Source organism: Acinonyx jubatus, chromosome C1 (genome assembly GCF_027475565.1).
Source record: "Acinonyx jubatus isolate Ajub_Pintada_27869175 chromosome C1, VMU_Ajub_asm_v1.0, whole genome shotgun sequence".
Lineage (NCBI taxonomy): Eukaryota > Metazoa > Chordata > Mammalia > Carnivora > Felidae > Acinonyx > Acinonyx jubatus.
The window spans coordinates 197,558,268-197,579,010 of NC_069381.1; the positions used below are offsets into that span (position 1 = coordinate 197,558,268).

Consider the following 20,743-nt stretch of genomic DNA (forward strand, 5'->3'; position numbering starts at 1 on the left):
CCCGTGTTCCCTCGTGCGGTGGCCCACACTGGGTGGTGCACGTCCCATTACGTGGTTAGCTAACAGCCCTGACACTAACAGTGACACTAACAGTGCCACACCACTGTCCTTCCCGCATCTGCTTTCAGTTTTGCCATAGCGAAAAGAGGCCGCCTGCTGCTTGCTGACGACATGGGCCTGGGGAAGACCATTCAAGCCATCTGTATCGCGGCCTTTTATCGGAAGGAGTGGCCGCTCCTGGTAGTGGTGCCGTCTTCGGTGCGCTTCACGTGGGAGCAGGTCAGTTCCCTTTGTGTTGTGATTCTAACACCGAAGCGTCCTTGGTCCTTGGTGTTAAAGCAGTCGAGTAGCAGTTGGGGACAGGGCCCGGGAGCTTTCAAGATCCTGTCTCAGCTGAGGGAGGAAGGAAGAGGAGATGGCCTTCTGAGGCCAGGCTTATGATTTTTCTGAATTAGAATCAGGTTGTACCTTTCCAAAGCTAGCCAAGGAGCCGTGAGCTCAGACGTGGATGCGTTGCCTCAGTCTGGCAGCAGACTCTTCCCCAGTACGTCCTGTGCCCCTGCCGGTAACACCTTTCACCTGCACCACACTTCAGCTCAAAATGGTTACCTCCTCATCCCGAGGCAGCCGTGTGTAGTGGACGCAGTAGATGTCAACCCCGTTTATGGATGACAAAACTGAATCTCAGTGAGGTGAAGCAGCGTGCTCACTGGTGATGGGAGCATTACAGGACCTTGAAGCCGTGTCTCCTGAGGTCAGAGTTCTTGCACCCTGCCGAAGGTGATGTGAGCAGGATGTCCGTGTCGACCAGGTACCATTATAGCCGAAGGAGCCGACACGAGCTTGTCTTCCATAAATCTAGGGATCAGAGTGCTTCCAGTAAAGGAATAAACACCCAGACAAGCAAACTTGGTGGAGAATGAAGAGCTCATTGGTCATCAGTGGCTTTTCCCAGCTCTCTGCTACTCGTGGCAGCTGTCAGCCTCGTCACATGCCGGCTTCTGACTCAGCCCCACCGTGAGCCACTTGTGGAGAAGAGGCGACTCTGCCCGTAGCGCTCAGCCCGGTGCACAGACGTGCCCTTCCAGCTGAAGAGAAAGCAAAACTTTAAAAATGTGCATCGAAACAGTACCTTTTTATCCCTGTCCCTATGACCTGAATCTGCCGCTGCCTCTAGAAACTAACAATTCAACACGTATTTATTTGCTGCGTGTTAGATTCCCACAGCACCCTCAGAAATGCTGAAAGAAAGAACCAGGTGGTCACTTGGTTATGAGCAGAAGCGAAAGTAGAGAAGGAAGCAGCACTTGACAGCACAGCAGTGTCAGCCCCGGGATGCCAGGGGAGCTCCCAGACACCAGCCGCTGACACGGAGGCTGCTGGGGGCCTCCCATTGGTTGCAGGCAGTGGCTTTGGCTAGAGATGGCAAGATTTCTGGAGAGAGCAGGTGATAAGTATTTTTGTCATTATCGGTGTCTTTGGTATATACCAGCATCTGGTAAGACTTCCTTTATAAAATTCCTCATTGAAAGAGTCCCATTCTTTCCCTGCAGAAACCTGCCATCTAGTTAGAGATTGAAGGGATGGAATCCGCAGACCGCATAGTGACTGCTAATGATATTTGCATACTAAGGAAAGCAGTGTCCCGTTAGTAGAAAGTGAAGGAGTAGATGGGTAAGAGGGCAGCGGAGGTGTTTGCTGTTCATGGGCCCAAGGGTGCCAGCAAATGCAGAAGGGTGTGGAGAGAAAGGCACTGAGTTTGTTTCTCGGGGAACGTTAACATTGTCCCTTGAGGGGGTGCTGTTGATGGGTCGGCTGGGGCCTCAGCTGACTGCTGCCGGCCGGGTCTCCCAGGCTCCATTCTCCCCTCTCATCCCCAGGCCTTCCTTCGGTGGCTGCCGTCTCTGAGCCCAGACCGCATCAATGTCGTGGTGACCGGCAAGGACCGCCTGACAGCTGGCTTGGTCAACATTGTCAGCTTTGACCTTCTGAGCAAGTTAGAAAAACAGCTAAAAACCCCTTTTAAAGTTGTCATCATCGTAAGTGACTTGGCAAAGTCTTTAAGTACTTTCTCTCTGGGGAAACTTTCTCTTAAAAGCTCCAAGAACTTTGATGCCTGTGTTCTACGGGAGCCTCCCTCTGTTTCTAAGAGAATAGAAATCACTGTCTTTATTTTGTGGGAAACTGACATTTTATTCATCTCAAATAGCAGTCCTCAACCCTAGCTGCATATTAGAACCTCCTGGGGCGCTTTTTGAAAAGTGTCATTTACTGGTGGGCCTGAACTAGGGGTTTGCAGCCCATCTCTCCAACACAAAGTCATGGACAGGGGCTGCTGGTGCGGACAACAAGGGCGTGTACCTTCATGTGGCGGCCTCTTGTCCGGGTGGCTTAGGCACACAGTCCAAACAGCTAATAAGGTTTTTTCCAGCCAGTATAAAGACCCTCCCTCCCCCACCTCAAAAAGTACAGCTGACCCTTGAACCACATGGGTTTGAATGCATGGACCCACTTATGGGCATATTTTTTTTGATAAGTTCAGTCCAATACTGTCTTTTCTCTTCCTTATGATTTCCTTAGTACTTTTTCTCTAGATTACTTTGTTGTAAGAATTCATCATATAATCCTGTACCATACTAAGTATGTGCTAATCGACTGTATGTTATCGGTAAGACTTCTGGATGAGTAAAGGTTTGGGGGAGTCCAAAGTAAACACTGACTTTTGACTTTATGAGGCAGGGGGCGGGAGGGGGCGGGGGCGGTTAGTGCCCCTAATCCCTGTGTTGTTCGAGGGCCACCTATACTTTTTCCTCAGGTTTGTTGTTTTTTGAGTAGGCTTTTCTTAAGTTCTGTGCACAGATGTGACAGCACATCTTTCAGTCACTGGCTTTCCTTGTTTACATGCTTCACGTACTCCGTAAGGAAAGTCTAGAGAGACCTGGTGCCGGCTACCTGTCAGAACCCCGTGTGTTCACATGGCTCACAACTAAAGATTTTGAAAAGGTGTGCAGTCCCCATCCCCCATCCAGGTAGCCACTAACAGACATGCAGGGCTGAAGACCGCAGCGGATGGTTTTCAATGGAAGCTTACCCTTGTTTATCCTCTTGGTGAAAGAGGGACACCCAGTGCCTCGGGACGATATGAAAGAGTCTTCTTTATTCACACGTGTGAATTTTAAAGCCAGTGGTATTTTCCTGAATTCTCTGACAGTGGCTTCCCAAATCTTGATGCTCAAAATGTGTAGTGCTATCTCATCTAGAAGGAGAGAAAGGGATGAGTTTTTAGGAGGCCCAGAAAAGTCAGCAAATCGCAGTAGAGCCTGTGGGTTTCTCGACATGGGGCTGGCTGTCATGGGAGGCTCGTTCATCCGCATGTCCAGCCAACAGCTGAGCACGAGCTCCACGGCCCGCACGGTGCTGTGCCCTGGGGGTGTGGAGGGAGGAGAGTCAGCCCTGTTCTCTAAGATACCATAGTCCAGTAGGACAGACAGACACATAGCACACGGATCATTATAATACATTTTAGTGCTTTCATAGATGTGTGAGCCAAGTATTGTGGGAACTCAGAGAAGAGAAGAAGAAGGCATAGTTGCTGACCTCGGGCATCTATTATCATGATTTGGGCGTGAGAACCATACTATGGCCTTAGCTCAAGCAAACTTAAATGGTTATATCTTTTTGTAAAAGTTTATTTATTTATTTTGAGACAGAGCAAGACAGTGTGCAATCAGGGGAGGGACAGAGGGGGAGAGAGAAGCTGTCAGCACAGAGCCTGACGTGGGGCTCGATCTCACAAACCGTGAGATCATGACCTGAGCTGATCAAGAGTTGGATGCTTAATGCACTGAGCCACCCAAGTGCCCCAAATGTTTATATCTTCTCATAGCTGTCAGGGCAGTGAGTCTTCGAGGGAGTCATTTCTGGTTTGGCACAAATTTGGGTGTGGCTTTGAAAAAATGGTAGCATACCTGTAAAATGAAAACATGAAGTATCCCAGGATGATGGTGACGGTTCTACAATGTGTAGGAAGAATAATGCCTTCATCTCCTGAGGGTTACCCTGTGTCAGGTACTTTATGTCTAACTGCCGATCTTCCCGGTGGCTCCTAAGGCAGATGTTCTCTCCATTTCAGCCCTAATGGAACCGACAGTGAAAGTGGTTACATGATTTGCCCACAGGCATGAAGCCAGCAAGATGGGGCGTCATTGATCAAAGCTGGACTGCATCTGGCTTTAGAATTCATGTTTTTCTGCTTCTGGCTCAACACTTAGCCTGCCATATGGTTTTTGGCAAGCCACTTACCACCAGTGTTGGTTTGTCTTCAGTTATTTAAGAGGCCTGTCTTCTGATTTCAGAGAAATGTTGTAAGAGGGAATAAAGTGTCAACTCTAAGATGTTACACTTCTTCGGAGAGTTCAGATAGAAGCCATTCCTTGGGGTTAGAGTGGTGGTACATGTTAGCCCACTGCTTAAAGGGTCTTTTCCTTCCCTGTCCTCTGTACTTTCTGCTGTTTCTCTCTATAAATCCCTTTTTCTTGGCTGTCATATGCATTCGTCATCACACAGTATGAATATTACAGCCCAGCTTTCTAGGAACAGATACTGTGACATTTGTGGGTTCACCTTACTTATACTCCCCTCCATTGTGCTTTTGAGGTCCATTTCGGTTTATCATAGCTGAAATGGAACAGGAGGTTTCTCACATCACCTCTAGAGATAGAGCCAGGATCCCCCCCACTGTGACCCCATCATAGTGTGGCCAACAACCACCGGGTGCTTACTAAGTTAGCTGGCAGGACTGTTCTGTGTGTCAGCTCATTAAGACTTACAGCAACCTGATAAGTTAGGTAGTGGTATTTTACCCATTTTATTGATAGAGAAACTGTAGAGAGGTCTGTTGGTTGCTCAGGTACATAGCAAGTGATTTGAATATGTACCAAAATAGAAACTTCCCCTCAAAATACTAAGAATGTATTAGTTACAAATTTGGGTTTAGAAAATATGACAGGGACTCATGATCGGTTATGGTTGAACAAGAAACCGCTAGGGGAGGCATCCTCAGTGCAACGCCGTGCCAGGTCAAGCTTAACACAAGCCCTGTCTCCATCCGCTCAGGATTTGGCTGTTTCTTTTCAGGATGAATCTCACTTCCTCAAGAACATTAAGACAGCCCGCTGTCGTGCAGCTATGCCCATCCTCAAGGTGAGTCCTGCTGAGAATAGACTTGAGGCTGGAGCCCACCCAGCACTGAGGTCCTGCTGTATCTTGCTCAGGCTTGCAGGTGGGTCCAAGGAGAGCAGGGGCTGTAAGTCCAGGGCCAGGGGCTCTGGGCCGTGGACGTGACTTACGTTGACCGAAGCTATCACCGTGTAGGGCTTCAGTGCCAGACTCGGTGTTCTTCCTGACGTCCTGCTAAGGAACTGGCGCCTGGTGCAGTCACCTCTGTCTCTCAGAGATGAAGGCCTGTTGAAGGTCACAGGCTGGATGGGGACTGCATTTTGGGTCCTCCTCGGGCTCCCGGACAAGGCAGAGGGGAGCTGCCAGCATCGTGTCCTCTGAACAGCTCAGGAGAAGCTTCCTGTCTTCTAAGCCATTTGTGGGGGCCCGGCTCTCATGGTGCTAGGAACCAAGGGAGAGGAATCATACAGACTTGGAACTGGGCCATCAGGGATCAGCAGGAAGCATTGGCAAACCCGAGTCATGCCCAGAAGCTGGTGCTCTTTCCTGGGGTCACCCTAAGCCTTTTTTGTTAGCGAGACGGGCAGCCATGCTCACCCCTTTCTGTGGCCTACACGGGGGCCTGAGTGCTTTGGCTGGTTGAGCCTTGGCTTCAGAGCAGGTGGGGGTGTGGATTTAGTGGAGCTTCGGGTCTTTACCTGGATGTGTTCTATTCTGATATGAATTCAACCTGTGCTATGTTTCACCTGGCACACACTTCCATGTCTGTGGCTTGTGTCCAGACTCTCCCGACCCCAGATGGTGGCAAGGCCCCCAAATTTCCTTCCTTCTTTTTCTGGGGAGCTTTTTCGTAATATTGGGGGACAATACCACAATTAGGAAAGTAGCTTTTTCCTCTCCTAAGGTAGAAATCTCTCACAGATGACTTTGGGAGAATCTACTTTGGTTTATGTAGACTGAGCACACAAAAGTACATGTTTATCTTGTGCTTTATTAAAGCAGCCTTGGTGTTGTGCCAGCACTTTAAACCTGCAGCTTTCATTGCTTAAAAGAAGCTTTAAGTTGTACCTAAACTAGGGAAAACAAATATGCTAAGTGTTGCTGGGGCTTATTAACATTTGAAAATTCACTTAATTTTTTCAACTCCCCCTGAAGCACAGCCGTCTACTCATTTCAAGTTTTATTTTGCTTTCTTTTGTTTTAGGAATAACAAGTAATATGATACATCTTCCAAAGCAGGATTATGTCATATGCTCCAAACTTAAAATAAAAGTCCTTTACTTAAAAACCTTGATCATCTGCTCATGTTACCTATAAATATTTATGGACACACTTAAATGAAACATTTTTCCCAGAGTGGTGACCCTTCTTTTAGGAGGCTTTAATATGTTCTCTTTTGCAAAATGTTACCAGATCTTCGTACTGTGGTTCCAGTATTATAGCCATACCTAAAAGTAAATGTGTACCCTTCATTGTTTGGGCCAAAGAAACGGCACAGTAGATCGGGTATATCATTAAAGGTATAGTTGGGGAGCTTCTGAGCAGCCATCTTGTTAATGCAGTCATTGCCCAGCCGGGAAAGCTGGACCGCATCCTTGTTTCTGAAATATATGCTTCTGAGCCAGACCTTTTAAAGCAGCATTTATATCTTTAATATCGTGGGTATATTTCAAATTGATATATTTGAGACAAATCTTTTAGCAGTTAACTAGCATAGATTACTCTGCACTTGCTATACAACTTGGATGTGTTAACACTTTAAGACAGGACCCACGAACATAGCCTGCTATTTATGAAGGTGTCCTGAATCCACTCTCGTACATAACGTTGAGTTCACAGGGTTCCGGACCTGTGAGTGGAGGTGGGGCTGAGGCATTCTGCCTCAAACCTTTCATCTCTCCGCTGTGTTTTCATCTAGATTAGAGTTTCTCAGCCTTGGCACCATTGACACTGTGGGCTGGATCATTCTTTGTTGTGCAAGGCTGTCCTGTGTGCTGTAGGAAGTGTAGCACCATCCCTGGCCTCTACCCACTAAGTGTCAGTAGTACCCCCCAGTGGTGACAACCAAAATTGTCTCCAGATATTGCCAAATGTGCTCTGGGGGGCAAATCACTCCTCCCCATCTCTGTTGAGAACCACTGATCTAGGTACTCCAAGGAGATGAATCTAAATATTTTGGAACAAGAGGAGAGTTGGGAGAAGTAAAATATGCCCTTGAAAAGCCATGTCAGGGCCTAATTTGGTACCACTTGGTTGTTCCTCCAACTTGTGCACCTCTTAGAACTATATTCTGATGATTTCAAGACATGTTCAGCAAATGTGCATGGTGGGGTGATTAGGTTATGCCATCCAGTCTGTGAGATGGCCGGGCCAGATCACATCCTGGAAATGCAGGTTTCATAAATGGTGACGGCAGACACAGGGCACATGTGGTTGAAGTTGTAGGAAACTGGTGTCGTCCCCTGGGAAGTGTGACGTCTTTCTTCTCCTACAGCACTATTTGTTTGAGCTACTAAAGAAAGGTAGTTCTGTTTTTATGTATACATGCATGAAAGTAGGCAAGACAGAAAGCTATGAAGAACAAAATTCAGATCCCCTTTATTCCTTCCAATGGAGAAAACCACCAGTAACAGCTTGGTTATTTTTCCAACATGGCAGTTGGAGAGCAGGGTCATCATTTTTAATGGCTCTAGAGCATCATGTTGTGTGGACGCATCCCGTAATTTAACCCTTAGTGTTGGATGTTGTTTTGCTATTATGAATAATTTTGCAAGCGAGCACCATCCACGTCTTTGCAGCTTGCACACCTCGACTCCATTAGGACAGATGTCTACACGCAGAATTGCTGGGTCAGAATTTCACCTTTTGATAGATGCCTCTGATGTCCCATGTGGCCAAGCATGACTGTCTCTACTCCCACTCAGCCTGAACCGCACAGTCTTTCCCACAAGACTCTGGCCCTCATGGGTGTCAGTCTCTTTCTTTTGTGCAACGAGGTACGTGTTTGAGTCTTCCTTAGTGGTGTTGGGTTTATAGTTCTTCTTACTGTCAAACCAGTGTTAGATGATTTCAGTAGAGAGAAAAAGCCCTCAGAATCCCCACCATCCTTTCCTAATAAATACCTGTTTTTCATTTTGTGTGAATAGAGCCTCTTTTACAAATTACTGTTGATTGGTTAGATGAAATGAGAGTAGTGGTCTAAAATGTATGAGCCTTTTCTTTTTCCATCCTCATTAAGTGAGTGTAAATAGATGATATATTCAAAAGGGTGTACGGTGAAAAATGACTCTGTCCCCCCTCTGGGCCCCTGACCCCTTGATCTGTGTCTGCAAGGCAGCCCAGGTTACCAGATTCTCACGTTTACTTCTAAAATGTAGTCTATGCCCAGTGAGTATGTGCATCTGGGTTTTCTTCTTCATTCCTTCTTAGAGTGTTGTACAACCACTCCTTTGCTCCTGCCTTTTTTCTCTTAATAGTGTACCTCAGAAACTGTCCCACCTCATTTCAGATGACACAAGCTCATTGTTACAAATACTGTTTTTGGTTGTACGACTCTACCATAATACATGTCATCTGTTCCGTTTTGATGGGGTTGTAGCCAGGCTTTGGCCATCTTTTCATACGATATACAAGCAGGTGGTAGAAAACCCAGTCCCGCCACATCGACAAGAGACGGCTCTTCGCCCCTCTCAGCCCAAAGGGAGAGTGGTGTCAGTTGGAGGGTCTGCTGTCCCAGTTGACGAGGCTGCAGGAGGAGTCCCTTGTGGTCCTGCTGTTCTGGTATGAATTCTCCCAATTGCAGCACAGAATCAGAAGTGAAATTATTGGAATCTAATACTTAAGGTAAAATAGACTTTTTTCCAGAGGAAAAAAACATGCTTAGTATTTAATTTGAGCATGTGTGTTATATTAGTGATACCTATACCCATGCATGCCTTGAAGGTCAAAACAACAGAACTTTAATTAGCTATAATTATAACGTTTAATGTTTTCTTGTACATTTTGGTGTTTTTGAACTGCTGTAGTCATGTTCTTCCTTGTTTCTGTTCTTACCTCAGAATGAGTTGCCTTTTACATGGCATCAGAATTTTATTAAAATCGAAGCAGTGATGCTCGCCTGCCTTGAAAGCTCTGTGGTTGTCATGCAGATCAGTTTAGTGTTGGTGGTGGTGTTCAGACTTGTGACTGGAGCTGTGTCTCTTTTGGGGAAAAGGCTAAAGCCTAGAAGGGAACTATTTTATATGTAATATGCTGACCCGACCAGAGACTCAGGCCATTTACGAGGCATCACTAAGTGGTAGGGATCACTTCTGATCCCTGGGGTGGCCCTTGGTCAACAGGGGCGTAATTATGCTATTTATCTTGGTTTGGCCTTGCGTGTCGTGGAGAGCAGGGGGACGAACAGAACCTCGATCTATTGCTCGGATTCCAGTCACCGGATTTCTCCTGAAGATTGGGGTTTCCCTCTTGTTCTCAGGATTTAGATTTAACTACAGATGTTGACTCTTTGGTTGTTTCTTGGGTAGTGACAATGATCCTGCGTTTGTTCTTGATCTGTGTACTTTTGGTCACGTGTCCCCAAACTGTGTTTGCCTCTCTCCTTATTTTTGAAGATTCTATAATGACTTCTACACTCTTGACAGCATAGCTCCAGTGTCCGTGCCACATGGAGCTTGTGTGTAACAGGACACTTGGGTAGCGTGGGCTTGACCTGCTTTTGGATGTCACCAGCCTTCTCACGTTGTACTTCTAAATTTCAGGGGACTCCACCTATGGCCTGAACTTTATTTAGAGTACCATCAGGAATAACACTTGGCAAGAACTTTGGGCTTTGGGAAGCATGACTTTTTCCCCAGTCTGGAGCCTTGGTGAAGTGTGTTTTAACCGGTCAGAATAATTCAGTAAAGCAAGTTATTAGCTCAGTTGGAAAAAAAAAAAAAAAAAAAAGAGGTAATGATGGAAAGCGAGGAAGAATTCCCAGGCGGCGTCTTGTACGAACTTACAATTTTGGTTCTTTTCTTTGCAACATAACATTCTCTTAGCTCATATTTTAAAATCTATGTGAAAAAAGAAACCTGTGTGTAGGTTATGCACTGTGAGTCAGATTGGGTTCTCCTTGGCAAATTACATATATTAACTTGTCCTGCCAGCAACCTGTTCCACAGGGCTGACCTGATGACCTTGACCCATGAGGAAACTAAACCTGCCTTTGAAGGTCATCTGCCTCCCGCCTACCCCCAAGCGTCTGTTCCTGTGAATCACATGATCTCTTGCGGATACCACATAGAAATTATTTTTTTTCACCGCTCCCTTGCGGATTTCTTGGGTACTGCTTTCTGTGCTTAGCCACAGGGGTTAACTGTAAAGTATTCAGCTTAGTGTTGAAGGATGTAATTTTATACATTTATATTTTCTTAAGTTGGAAGTTCTCCGAGGTGGACGGTGACCTACAAATCATGTACAGCTGGGCAGGATGACAGGCTGCACGGGTGACAGTCATGATGGCACCACCGTGTTGGGGCTGAGCAGGCTAAATCATTCCAGAAAAGAGAAGACGCTGTTCTGGCTTCTTTTCAGAGCTGGTCTTTTTCTTTTTCTTTTTCCATAATGCTGCCTCTGCTTTTTAAACACCCACAAACGTCCATTTTCAGCGGTTTCATCAGCCCTAGTCAAGGCAGCGCATGGGATAACGGGCTCCAGATTAACACTGTCCTGGAGTGATTTTCCATCACCTGGTTTGTGAGCTGCCCCTCCCCAGGCACCAACAGCGATGTGGGGAATAGGTTTAGGATGATAGGCTGATTTTCTCTTCTTGATAAGGCTTCTCATTTTCCCCGTTTCATTGAAATGGTCTTGAGCCAAGGCAAGCAGTGCTACAGACGTCATTCAAGAAGCTCATTGTTATTTTAATGAGTCTGCATTAAACCGCACAGGAAATTAGAAGGCTGGGTAATTGAACTGTGGAAAATTATAGCTGGAGAAATTCATAGCTCTCCTGTCATAATGGAATTAGGTATTGGCGGTCGCTGAGAGGGCAGAAGTGCATCTTGAGAGTTGTATATATTGTATATTTATAAAGAAACATTTTTCTTCCCTCTGTTGCACCTTTATTTATTTATTTTTATTAGGCAGCATATCCATTTGAAAACCTAATTTCCTCTCCTAGGTGATTTACTGCGTGCGATTGCCTTACACTCCTGTTGTTAACTCAAGGTTACAATGGTTAACAAGGTGTTTCTAGACAACTGAGCTCCGTGGTAGGCTTCCTTCCCAGAGCTGAAATGGATTTTACCTCCAGTAATTTTTGGCCATTCCCTCCCCTAATATAGCAGCGAGTGTCTCCTTTTCTGTTCTCCCCTCTTTCCCATCTTAATACGACGTGGTACATTTCGGTTTGATCACCTTCGGGTCAGGTTGGTGTCAGGATGGTGGGGAACTTGGAGCTCATCGTTGGCGTAGACCATTTATTTCTGTCCTACCCACTGCCAAGCAGGCTGCTGCAGACCTGGGCTGGGTTTAGGGTCAATGGACCCAGGTCCAACTTTTTAAAGTCCTTTTTAACTGAAAAATAGGCTAAATCAGGGCTCTCTGGGCTCAAGGCATTGTGTCGCTGGGTTAGCGACAGCCTTTTTTTCCTCCAAAGAAAATCAGTTAGAGGCTTACGCACAGGCCACCCCTGACTCTTCCTCCTGTCCTCAGTGTCATTATCTGATCAGAAGTTCAACTTGGATGTCAGAGATCAGAGATCCCCTCTGGAAAAAGGTCAGACCTGGTGGTCTCTCCCCAGCTTCCACTTCCAATACTGAATTCTTTGAGTTTCTTCTGTCTTCCCTTGGTTACTGGTTAGCTGAATATTTTTCAGCATGCATCGAGTATTTATAGATCACTTGCTTTGTGCCAGGTACTGTGCAACAGAAGATAAAGGTGGACACAGCCCTGATCTTAAGATGCTTGCAATCTAGTGAGGGAGACAGAAGAGGTAGAATTCAGGATAATGTGCTAGGTCCTGATACAGGGGGACAGGGCTGTCCCAAAGGCAGCCTAGGAAGTGGCATCCAGCTGCTTCCGTGGGTCACACCGTGAGGCTTGTGGAACTTGTGTGTTCTTCTTCTCTGGCCACGGTACCTTTGCTTAGAGTTCCCAGGTGTAGGCCAGCCTGCAGTGTCTTCAGAATCCAGATCTCCTTGGGTTCTGAGAGTAGTAAACTGGATAACTGCTGCAGTCAGAGTGCCCAGGAAGTGAGAAATGCTCCCGCTACATTCCAGGGGATTTTGCTGTCTCTGGGGCATCCAGCTCCTATCCCAGTGGGGCATTTGGGATATTCCCTATGTGCTCCTCTGTGCACTCTCAATCCCTCTGGCTGTTTGTTTTCTAGGTTGCCAAGAGGGTGATCCTGCTGTCCGGCACACCAGCCATGTCCCGGCCCGCAGAGCTCTACACCCAGATCATTGGGGTCAGGCCAACTTTCTTCCCTCAGTTTCATGCATTTGGACTTCGCTACTGTGATGCCAAGCAGGTATTTATTCTCCCCTCCCCTCTCCCCCACCCATTCCTTACCCTGATTTTGAGACCTCCTTTGTGTTCCTTCTCTTTGGCCATGGTTACGATCAGAGGCACACTGGCCAGGGAGCCGGACCCAGATTTTAGTCCTGCTTTGCCCCTAACTCTGACCTTCGAGTGTCCTCAAGGATAAGATAAGAACAGTCCCTCCTAGTTGTAATGCTTGTGATTCCAGGGTGGTGTTTCCCAATAAAGGGACCGGTGGCTGATGTGTAGGTGCACAGAACTCTGAGAAGGGCACCTAGGCGAGCTAGGGGTGAGGCCCGGGCCCATATGCTCTGTGCAAAAAAGACCACAGAGACATCGAAATGGGTGGAGTGGAGAGTGTGATCTGGTGCTGCCTTGGTGGGCTCTCGTCAGTCAAAATGTTGACTCATGACAGTGAATTGTGCCTGCTCAGGAGGCTAGAAGCCTCTGAGCTACAGATTCTCTATGAACACAGTGCCAGTGAAGCAGGTTCCTCTGGAGCTACAATCTGCACAGCTTCAGTCTCCAAACGTGTCAGAGAGAGCCTTGTGAACACGAATGCCATTGCAATCAAAGTCTTGATTTTTTGTTTTAGGTTTATTTATTTTGAGAGAGGAAGAGCTCATGGCACACACCTGTGTGCATGGGGGAGGGGCAGAGAGTGAGGGAGAGACAGAATCCCAAGGAGGTAGTGCACTGTCACCTCGGAGCCTGATGCGGGACTTGAACTCATGAACCGTGAGATCATGACCTAAGCCAAAACCAAGAGTCAGACACTCAACCGACTGAGCCACCGAGGCGCCCCAAAATCTTGATTTCTAAAACCTCAATTTTTTTTTTTAACTGGAAAAAAAATGTCTATTTAATGACATGGGGAAATACAAGAGTGGGGAAAAAAGTAGGATGCAAAATTTTCCCCATAATTCATTCATTCATTTGTTCTCTCTCCCTCCCTCTCTTTATCCCTGTCTCTCCCCTCCCCTCTCCCCTGCACCTCTCTTTCCTATATGATTGGGAGATGACGTACACAAAATAATGTACAAGAAATGGATTACTTTTGTAAACGAGAAAATTGGCATTTTTTTTTAAATGTTTACATGATTTACCAATCCTGCATTCCTCCTGATGGGCCGTTGAATCCCTCAGTGTGCATCAGTCTGATCAAGCCAGCTGAGCACAGGACACTGTCCTCCTCAGCAGAGGAGGCTCCTAACTGAGCCTTGTTTCTCTCCTTGTCTACAGCTGTGCCTCCCTCTACGGTGGGCTCAGCATGTTTCCTGAGCTGGGGGGGCCTCTCAGTGTCAGGCAGCCATAACCAGCTTGGCCAAAGCCTGGGCACGTTTCCCATATTCTTCCCCAAAAATAACCCAAGAAGGGATGACCCAGAAAATCAGCCTCTCGTTTGCTTAGGTGTTCATTTTTTTCCTTATGCACTGAGCTGTTTTCTTCTGGGTTTGGGCTCCTCCTTCTTGGCTCTGGTGCCTTCTTCACCCTCTCCAGACCCCCCCATGGGATGCAGCTCCTCTGTTAGCTTGCGTGCCATGGCCTTGGTTGGCCGAGGGGGATGGAAGCGGAAGTCCCGGCCGGCGACCTCTCTGGCCGTTGGGATGGGAGTGGGGCTGGCTGGCGTCTTCTTCCTGCGCCCCTAGTAGCTCCCTCTGATCCAGGCTCCGGAACTTCCACAATCTGAAAACCAGAGGGAAGATTCATCAATTTTTCCTTCTAATCTCTGTTTTTGAAACTGTGGCCAGAGCAATGAATTTATCCTTCAGCAGCAATCCTTCATCTGGCAAAGTCAGACTCCTCAACTCCTCACCTCTGTTCCCACGAGGGTCCACACGGCCCTGAATGAGAATGGCAGACTCAGGTCCCCTCTCTCAACTGTAGGTCACTTCTCCTTTCCCCCAGCTGTTCTGCTGTAACTTTGTAACTTCGTGAACCTTGAAGCCACATCCTGAGCCTCCCCTGACTTCTTTCTTGGGGGTGGGCCCCCTGCTGCAAAGGCTCCAACCAGTCTCTAGGACCTCATTGTTTCAGACCTTAAGGATTCCTGTTTTGTGGTCAAATGACAACTATACTGAGCCACTATTTGCATCGAAGATGCTGACACATTGGAGAAATGGCTGCAGCTTACTCCTTCTGCGTGCATGCCTCATGCCGTCTTGAGAAAAAGCCTTGCTATGCAAGTTTGTGATGTAAATAAGACTGTCTGCCTTATTTTTTAAATGCTCTTTCAAAAAACTTTTCAAGTACTTTAAAAATACCCACTTACGTTCAAACACAGTGCTTATAATGTAAATTGTAGTGCTTTGCAAAGTTAATTGCAAACCATTTTTAGCTGCTTATTGAGGCAGGAAATTTCTGTTATTGAATGTATTTAAAGCAATACACTTCTTTAACGAAATCTGTAATGCACTTTCCCCAGGATCAATCCAGATTAGATTCCACACAGTTGTCGTGGTCCCACAAAACTCTTCACCAGTGATTTGTACTTCTGTCCTATTTGTAAATGACCCACTTTCTGAGAAGGACCTTCGCTTCCTCGGCCATCTGGGCCCATAGTAGAATGTTTACCTAGTGATGATAGGGGCTGAAGACAGAATCCATTGCCTTTGCCCCCAAACTGCCCCTTCCTGTGTCCCCAGTCTCTCTCTGTCCACCATCTCCCCAGTCTTCATGCCATCCTCATTCATCCTTTCTCTCTTCATTGCACCCCCCCCACCACCACCACCAGTCAAGAAAACAAACATAGACAGTGCCTTTCCTTCCTTCCACCTAGCCCAGTGCCTGCTACATGGTAACTTTTCAATAAAAGCTTATAGGATTGTGAATATTCTAAATTTTAAACCTTTAGTATTATTGGGTTTTAAATTTTTTTTTTTAACGTTTATTTATTTTTGAGACAGAGAGAGACAGAGCATGAACAGGGGAGGGGCAGAGAGAGAGGGAGACACAGAATCTGAAACAGGCTGCAGTCTCTGAGCGGTCAGCACAGAGCCTGACGCAGGGCTCAAACTCACGGGCCATGAGATCATGACCTGAGCTGAAGTCGGACGCCCAACCGACCAAGCCACCCAGGCGCCCCAGTATTATTGGGTTTTAACCTATAAGATTAAAAGCTGACATAGTAGCACTTAGGAGCATGACATCCAGATTAATTACGGTATCCACTTGTGTCAGCATGATGTTTATTTAATGCAGCCAGTAGGCCAGAGCTGTTTTGTTGTTGTTGTGGCCAGCTTCTCACATTGAGAGAAGCCACTGAAGAGAATGTCCCATGCTGAGCTCATTTTTGACCCTATGCATAGCATGAAGGCATTTGCTGAAACTTCCAGTTGATTTCAGGATATTTTTTAAAAGAAGACACAGTTTTTGATCATTTTACTTTGCCTTTGACCATCTCTTCCTATTCTCTATGTAGCATGGGTTTATAGGACACCTGCCATATCCCCACGATGAGAGACTAGGTCCACTGGCCCTCAAGAATGAACAAGCCTAGCTTCTACTCGAGGTGGTTCATGGCCCTGGGGAGGCTGAGACAGGAGAAGAGATAAGCAGCTGGAAACATAAGGCAGCAAACATCCTGGTTCCCTGATTTTCTACAGGACTATAGACATCAGTTCTTATTTCGAGTAAGATTGTTAGTGAAGAATAAGGTTTTCATTGCAGCATCTTACCTAGCTATGTGACAGGGAATAGATATTCTTGCTCATTGCCTCTCATGAGCTGCTAAGTGAAGAAACCGATTTTATGAAGGACTGCCTGTGAACCCTAAAACCCACCTCTGGTTTCAGCCACACTGGTACAATCCCGTGCTCCGGGTTCCTTCCTTCAATTCCCACCAGCAGCAGCAACACCCTGTGTTCATGTCACTGCACTTGGTTGTGTTGGTGTAGCCCATACTAAGGAACAACAGCTTCTTAAATCCCAGTGCATCCCATCAAATAAAGGTATTACTGATAATATGATTTGTTATGTTGTGCAGTGAACTCTAGGAGAAGCCCTAGGGAAGATGATTTGTTTATTTAGAATATGGGAATAGTTTGACAAGCTGGGTGTCTTATTTGTCTTTTAATGTAATAGATACCAGACCTCTTGGCATCTTGCATTTGCTGCTAGAAAGTTCAGCATGTAGAACACCAGGATATGTGTTTTTAGTTCACTTCATTCCTTACTTTTTCTCTTTTCATTCCTAGTTCCCATTTGTATTATATTAGGTTTTATTCATCTTTTAGAGCCACTTGAAGTTCTCTGAACAAAGCCATAGGAAGAGAAAGCTGTGAGAATGTTGAGGTCACAGCCTGGTTAACTTGGCCCTGGGAGAACCTAACTGGATGTATGTTTCTCTCCACAGCAGCCCTGGGGATGGGATTATTCAGGTTCCTCCAACCTCGGAGAGCTAAAGCTCTTGTTGGAAGAGGCGGTCATGCTGCGACGCCTCAAGAGTGATGTCCTTGCCCAGCTCCCAGCCAAGCAGCGCAAGATGGTAGTCATTGCCCCAGGCCGGATCAGCACCAAGGCCAGAGCTGCCCTGGATGCCGCGGCCAAGGAAATGACCACCAAGGAGAAAACTGTGAGTCTGGGGCTGCAGACAGGGATTCAGGGGTTGATGTGTCCACAGCTGTTCCTTCCTGGGAGGGGCTCTACAGGGGGTACCCAGAGTTCTCTGAGCTTGCCTTTCCATGATCTCTTCCCACCCCTCTGGACAAGGACAGTGAGCCCATGGCATTTCTCAGCCTACCTAGTCTGCTTCTAAAACCTCTTACTGATTTGCTGTTTTATGCATGTGTAGATCACTGTTGACAGATGGTCATAAAAATAAACCCCGTGGTAACTGCAGAATGGTGATATATATTCTGAATCCCTCAAAGAAAGTTGGAATTTATGTTTAGTGTATTTTGAGAATGCCTTAGTCTAGTAACTGTTACTCAGTCTAGTAACAGTTAAGAAATTAGTCCTAAGCGTATCTGATACATATGTGTTAACACTCTGACAATACATGTTATTTTAGTCAAAATAACAAATTGACATTTATATAACAAAGTGGAGTTTTCAAACCCTCTTAACCCTTAATCCTTATTACAGTCATTCATGGTTGGCAAGAAGTTGGCATCCCCATTTTACAGGAAGGGAAACGAAGGCTCACAGAGATTGTGATTTGGCCAAAGGCTTGTGGCTGCTCCGTGGCAGAGCTGAGGCTATAACCAAGCCTGTTACCCCTATATTTTAAGGTCTTTCCACTATGGTGGTTTCATCTTTTCAAAACACTTTCATATCTGTCTTTAGTGTCATACTGTGCTAAGTGCTATAAAGTAATTTACACCAGCTCCATCTCTGTCCTTTTGAGATAAAACCTTGCAGTTTTCATTGCCAAGAAAATAACAGTTATTGACATTTTTTGACATTATCATAAAGCATTATCTGGGCTTGTTATTACCTTGTATAAAGAAACTTAGATCCAGATGAGATCCCAGCCTTCTGGGAGAGCACAAAATAAATAAGAATGACGAGAGACAGAATGTGTGGGTTTTTTTTTATGTTATTTTACCATGTTATGAGCAAGACCAGCAGGTAACTTTTAAGAAACAGAGTCTAGGGTGGAAGAGGCACTGTAAGCTATCAAGCTGTATTTAATTTATGCTGTCGTGCATCTAATAATCTGGGTGGTCTGGAGGAAGTGAGCGGGCATAACGTCTTTGCTGTGGGGTTTTCCAGCAAAGTTCCCCTATACCAATGTGGACACACAGACCAGCCATTCTCAAATTGTATTTCAGTGGAACCATGAGCAGAAGCAGGTGTTCTGTTGCTAAAATCAGCGTTGGTGGTCTTTTTCTGATGTCTAGAGATAAAAATTCGATGAATGGAAATTCTTTTTCTCAGTTTAAGCTTTTTCTTATAATTTTCTTAAATCTTTAATGTTTACTAACGGTTGCCCACTAGTGAACTCCGTCAAGAAAGCCAATGCCCAAGGACAACAAATATAGTATTAATGGGAAAAATTCAGATGCATGATAGTTTCAGATGCAAAGATCCGAATGTGTATAAACATTCTATTATTTTAGTTCCTTGTGTGTACAGAAGTAAGCCTATCGGTATTTCATGGAATTCCCTAGAAAACCCCCTCGCCTGTACCTGGCCCCCTCCCAAACCGGGCAGAGAACAGCAGTCAGTGGGCATTTGAATTGAGGAGGAACATCACACTGAGTGTGGCCAAGTGGCAACTGTAAATTGTGCAATATTGCTAAAAAGAAAAAGAAATAAATAGAATTATGGGAATTTTTAACTTTTAGTGCAGCAAGATTTGAAAGCATTTTTAAAATTTTTCACCAGCTTATGTAGTTCTTCACATTAGGTGAGGGGGCTCTTTCCAAAGTTGATTTCAGACGTAACCTGAAAGTTTGAGCTCTGAGTTTACAGGGATAATGTAAGATTGACTAGGCTAAACCATGGAAATCAGGAATGTTGGGTATTTTTATAACTTCCGGTGGCCATATAAATCCCCTAAATTCTTTGGCATATTTTGATATTTTCTTACCTAAAAAGGGGAGCCAGTACTGGTCTCCTAGACCTCATGCAGGAAAAGTGCCTAAGGACAGTGTCAGTGGCTCTGAGTCCCTCCTGTTGTGTGATTGTCGTCTCCCTGCCCTTCTTCCCAGGGTCTTAAACACTGGTTTTGCAGATTATGAAAGCCTAAATTGCAGCGTAATTCAAGAATCCAGCAGAGAAGGAGCCCAGCGCTCTTCTCAGTCCAGTGCTTAGAGTTGCCATGTTTCCTTGGCATCTCAGAAAAATTAAGTTTGTCCCTAAATGAGAGAAATTGAGTTGGTACAGATTACCTTCAGCATTATGCTGAAGCTGGTTACTAGATTCTTTCCGATAACAAGACAAATCCCTGAAAAATTGCTTCCCTTTTGTGTTTTTTAATGTCAATTCATTTTTATAATGGAAAATCCAAGTAGAACATGAATTCATGAGCTTTGCCCTTTGGACCGCCAGAACTTGTCTTACTCCAAAGCCACGGATGTGGTGCATCTGTCCACTGTGGATCTGATCAGAGGCTGCACCCTCACTTAATTCAGGAAGGGGAGCCAGGAGTGGGACCAGATGGCTTTTGACCTGCCTTCCAAACCCTGGCTGGCTGTGAAAGCTTGAGTTGAACAAAATAAAATGTTCGGGGATCGTGGTTTTATGGTTTTAGTCAAGTGAGGAAGCCCTGTGAATCTGTAGAAAGGTGCCCTCCCATTTTGATAGTTACCTTGTAGCCCCAAGTTTCCCTGCAGTGTTGTGCATTCCACTGCTAACCTGTCAAGAAGTGATTCTTTGTTCCCTCACACCTTCCCATCTGGAGGAAGTGGCCCATTTATGAAACATAATGCACGACGAAAGCTTTGTCTTATTTTCAGCTGAAATAATAGATATCTTTTCACAGGCTAAGAAAAGCTGACTCTAATTCTGATCAGCTTTTGTCTATAGTAATTTTTTTGATCAGCAGGACTAGACAGAAAAATGGGACAAGTCCGTGCAGACTTCCTGGTGACAGTGTTACTTCACCCTTCTGCTGTTTGACGATGCATTCAAATTCCAACCTAAAAAAATAATTCAAAACCCCAGTGGATCTAATTTAGTACAAGTCAAGGACACAAGAACAGAGAATACAGGTTATTTAAAATATCCTGGCCCACGGCTGGCAAACGAAGTGAGATCATTCATGGACCAGTATTATGTCTACTTCGTGTGGGGAAGATCTGTTTTTTTTTTTTTTTTTAAGATAAAACTATTGGTTTCTCCTACATTAAAAATACAGTAGCTATCTATTGCCTAGAATCTGAAAAATAAAAGTACTTATAAGAAACACTTATTGTTTCTTATACTGTAAAAAAGAGTCACCCATCTTTTAAAAATATCATATAATGTTGGCATATATCATTTGGGTAGTTTTTTATCAAACGTGTATATTTTGCTTTAAAATATGTATTATATAGAGATATGGGTAACAGATTTTGTATATAGTTTTTTAAGTTTATTTTTATTTACTTAT

The 20,743-nt window shown here is 45.3% G+C and overlaps 1 protein-coding gene across 8 annotated transcripts in view; it reads left to right on the forward strand.

The window, feature by feature from the left end:
- The window catches only part of SMARCAL1 (SWI/SNF related, matrix associated, actin dependent regulator of chromatin, subfamily a like 1), a 53,990-nt gene that overhangs the window by 18,125 nt on the left and 15,122 nt on the right, over nt 1-20,743 (forward strand). For all 8 annotated transcript variants that reach the window (XR_008295557.1, XM_015066690.3, XM_015066688.3 and 5 more), the window contains 5 exons: nt 129-279; nt 1,881-2,039; nt 5,137-5,202; nt 12,554-12,694; nt 17,060-17,278. Coding sequence is in view for 7 of the 8 variants with exons in the window: in XM_015066690.3 (XP_014922176.3) it covers nt 129-279; nt 1,881-2,039; nt 5,137-5,202; nt 12,554-12,694; nt 17,060-17,278 (736 nt within the window). In the remaining variant the exon portion in view is untranslated. The remainder of the gene's footprint in view (nt 1-128; nt 280-1,880; nt 2,040-5,136; nt 5,203-12,553; nt 12,695-17,059; nt 17,279-20,743) is intronic.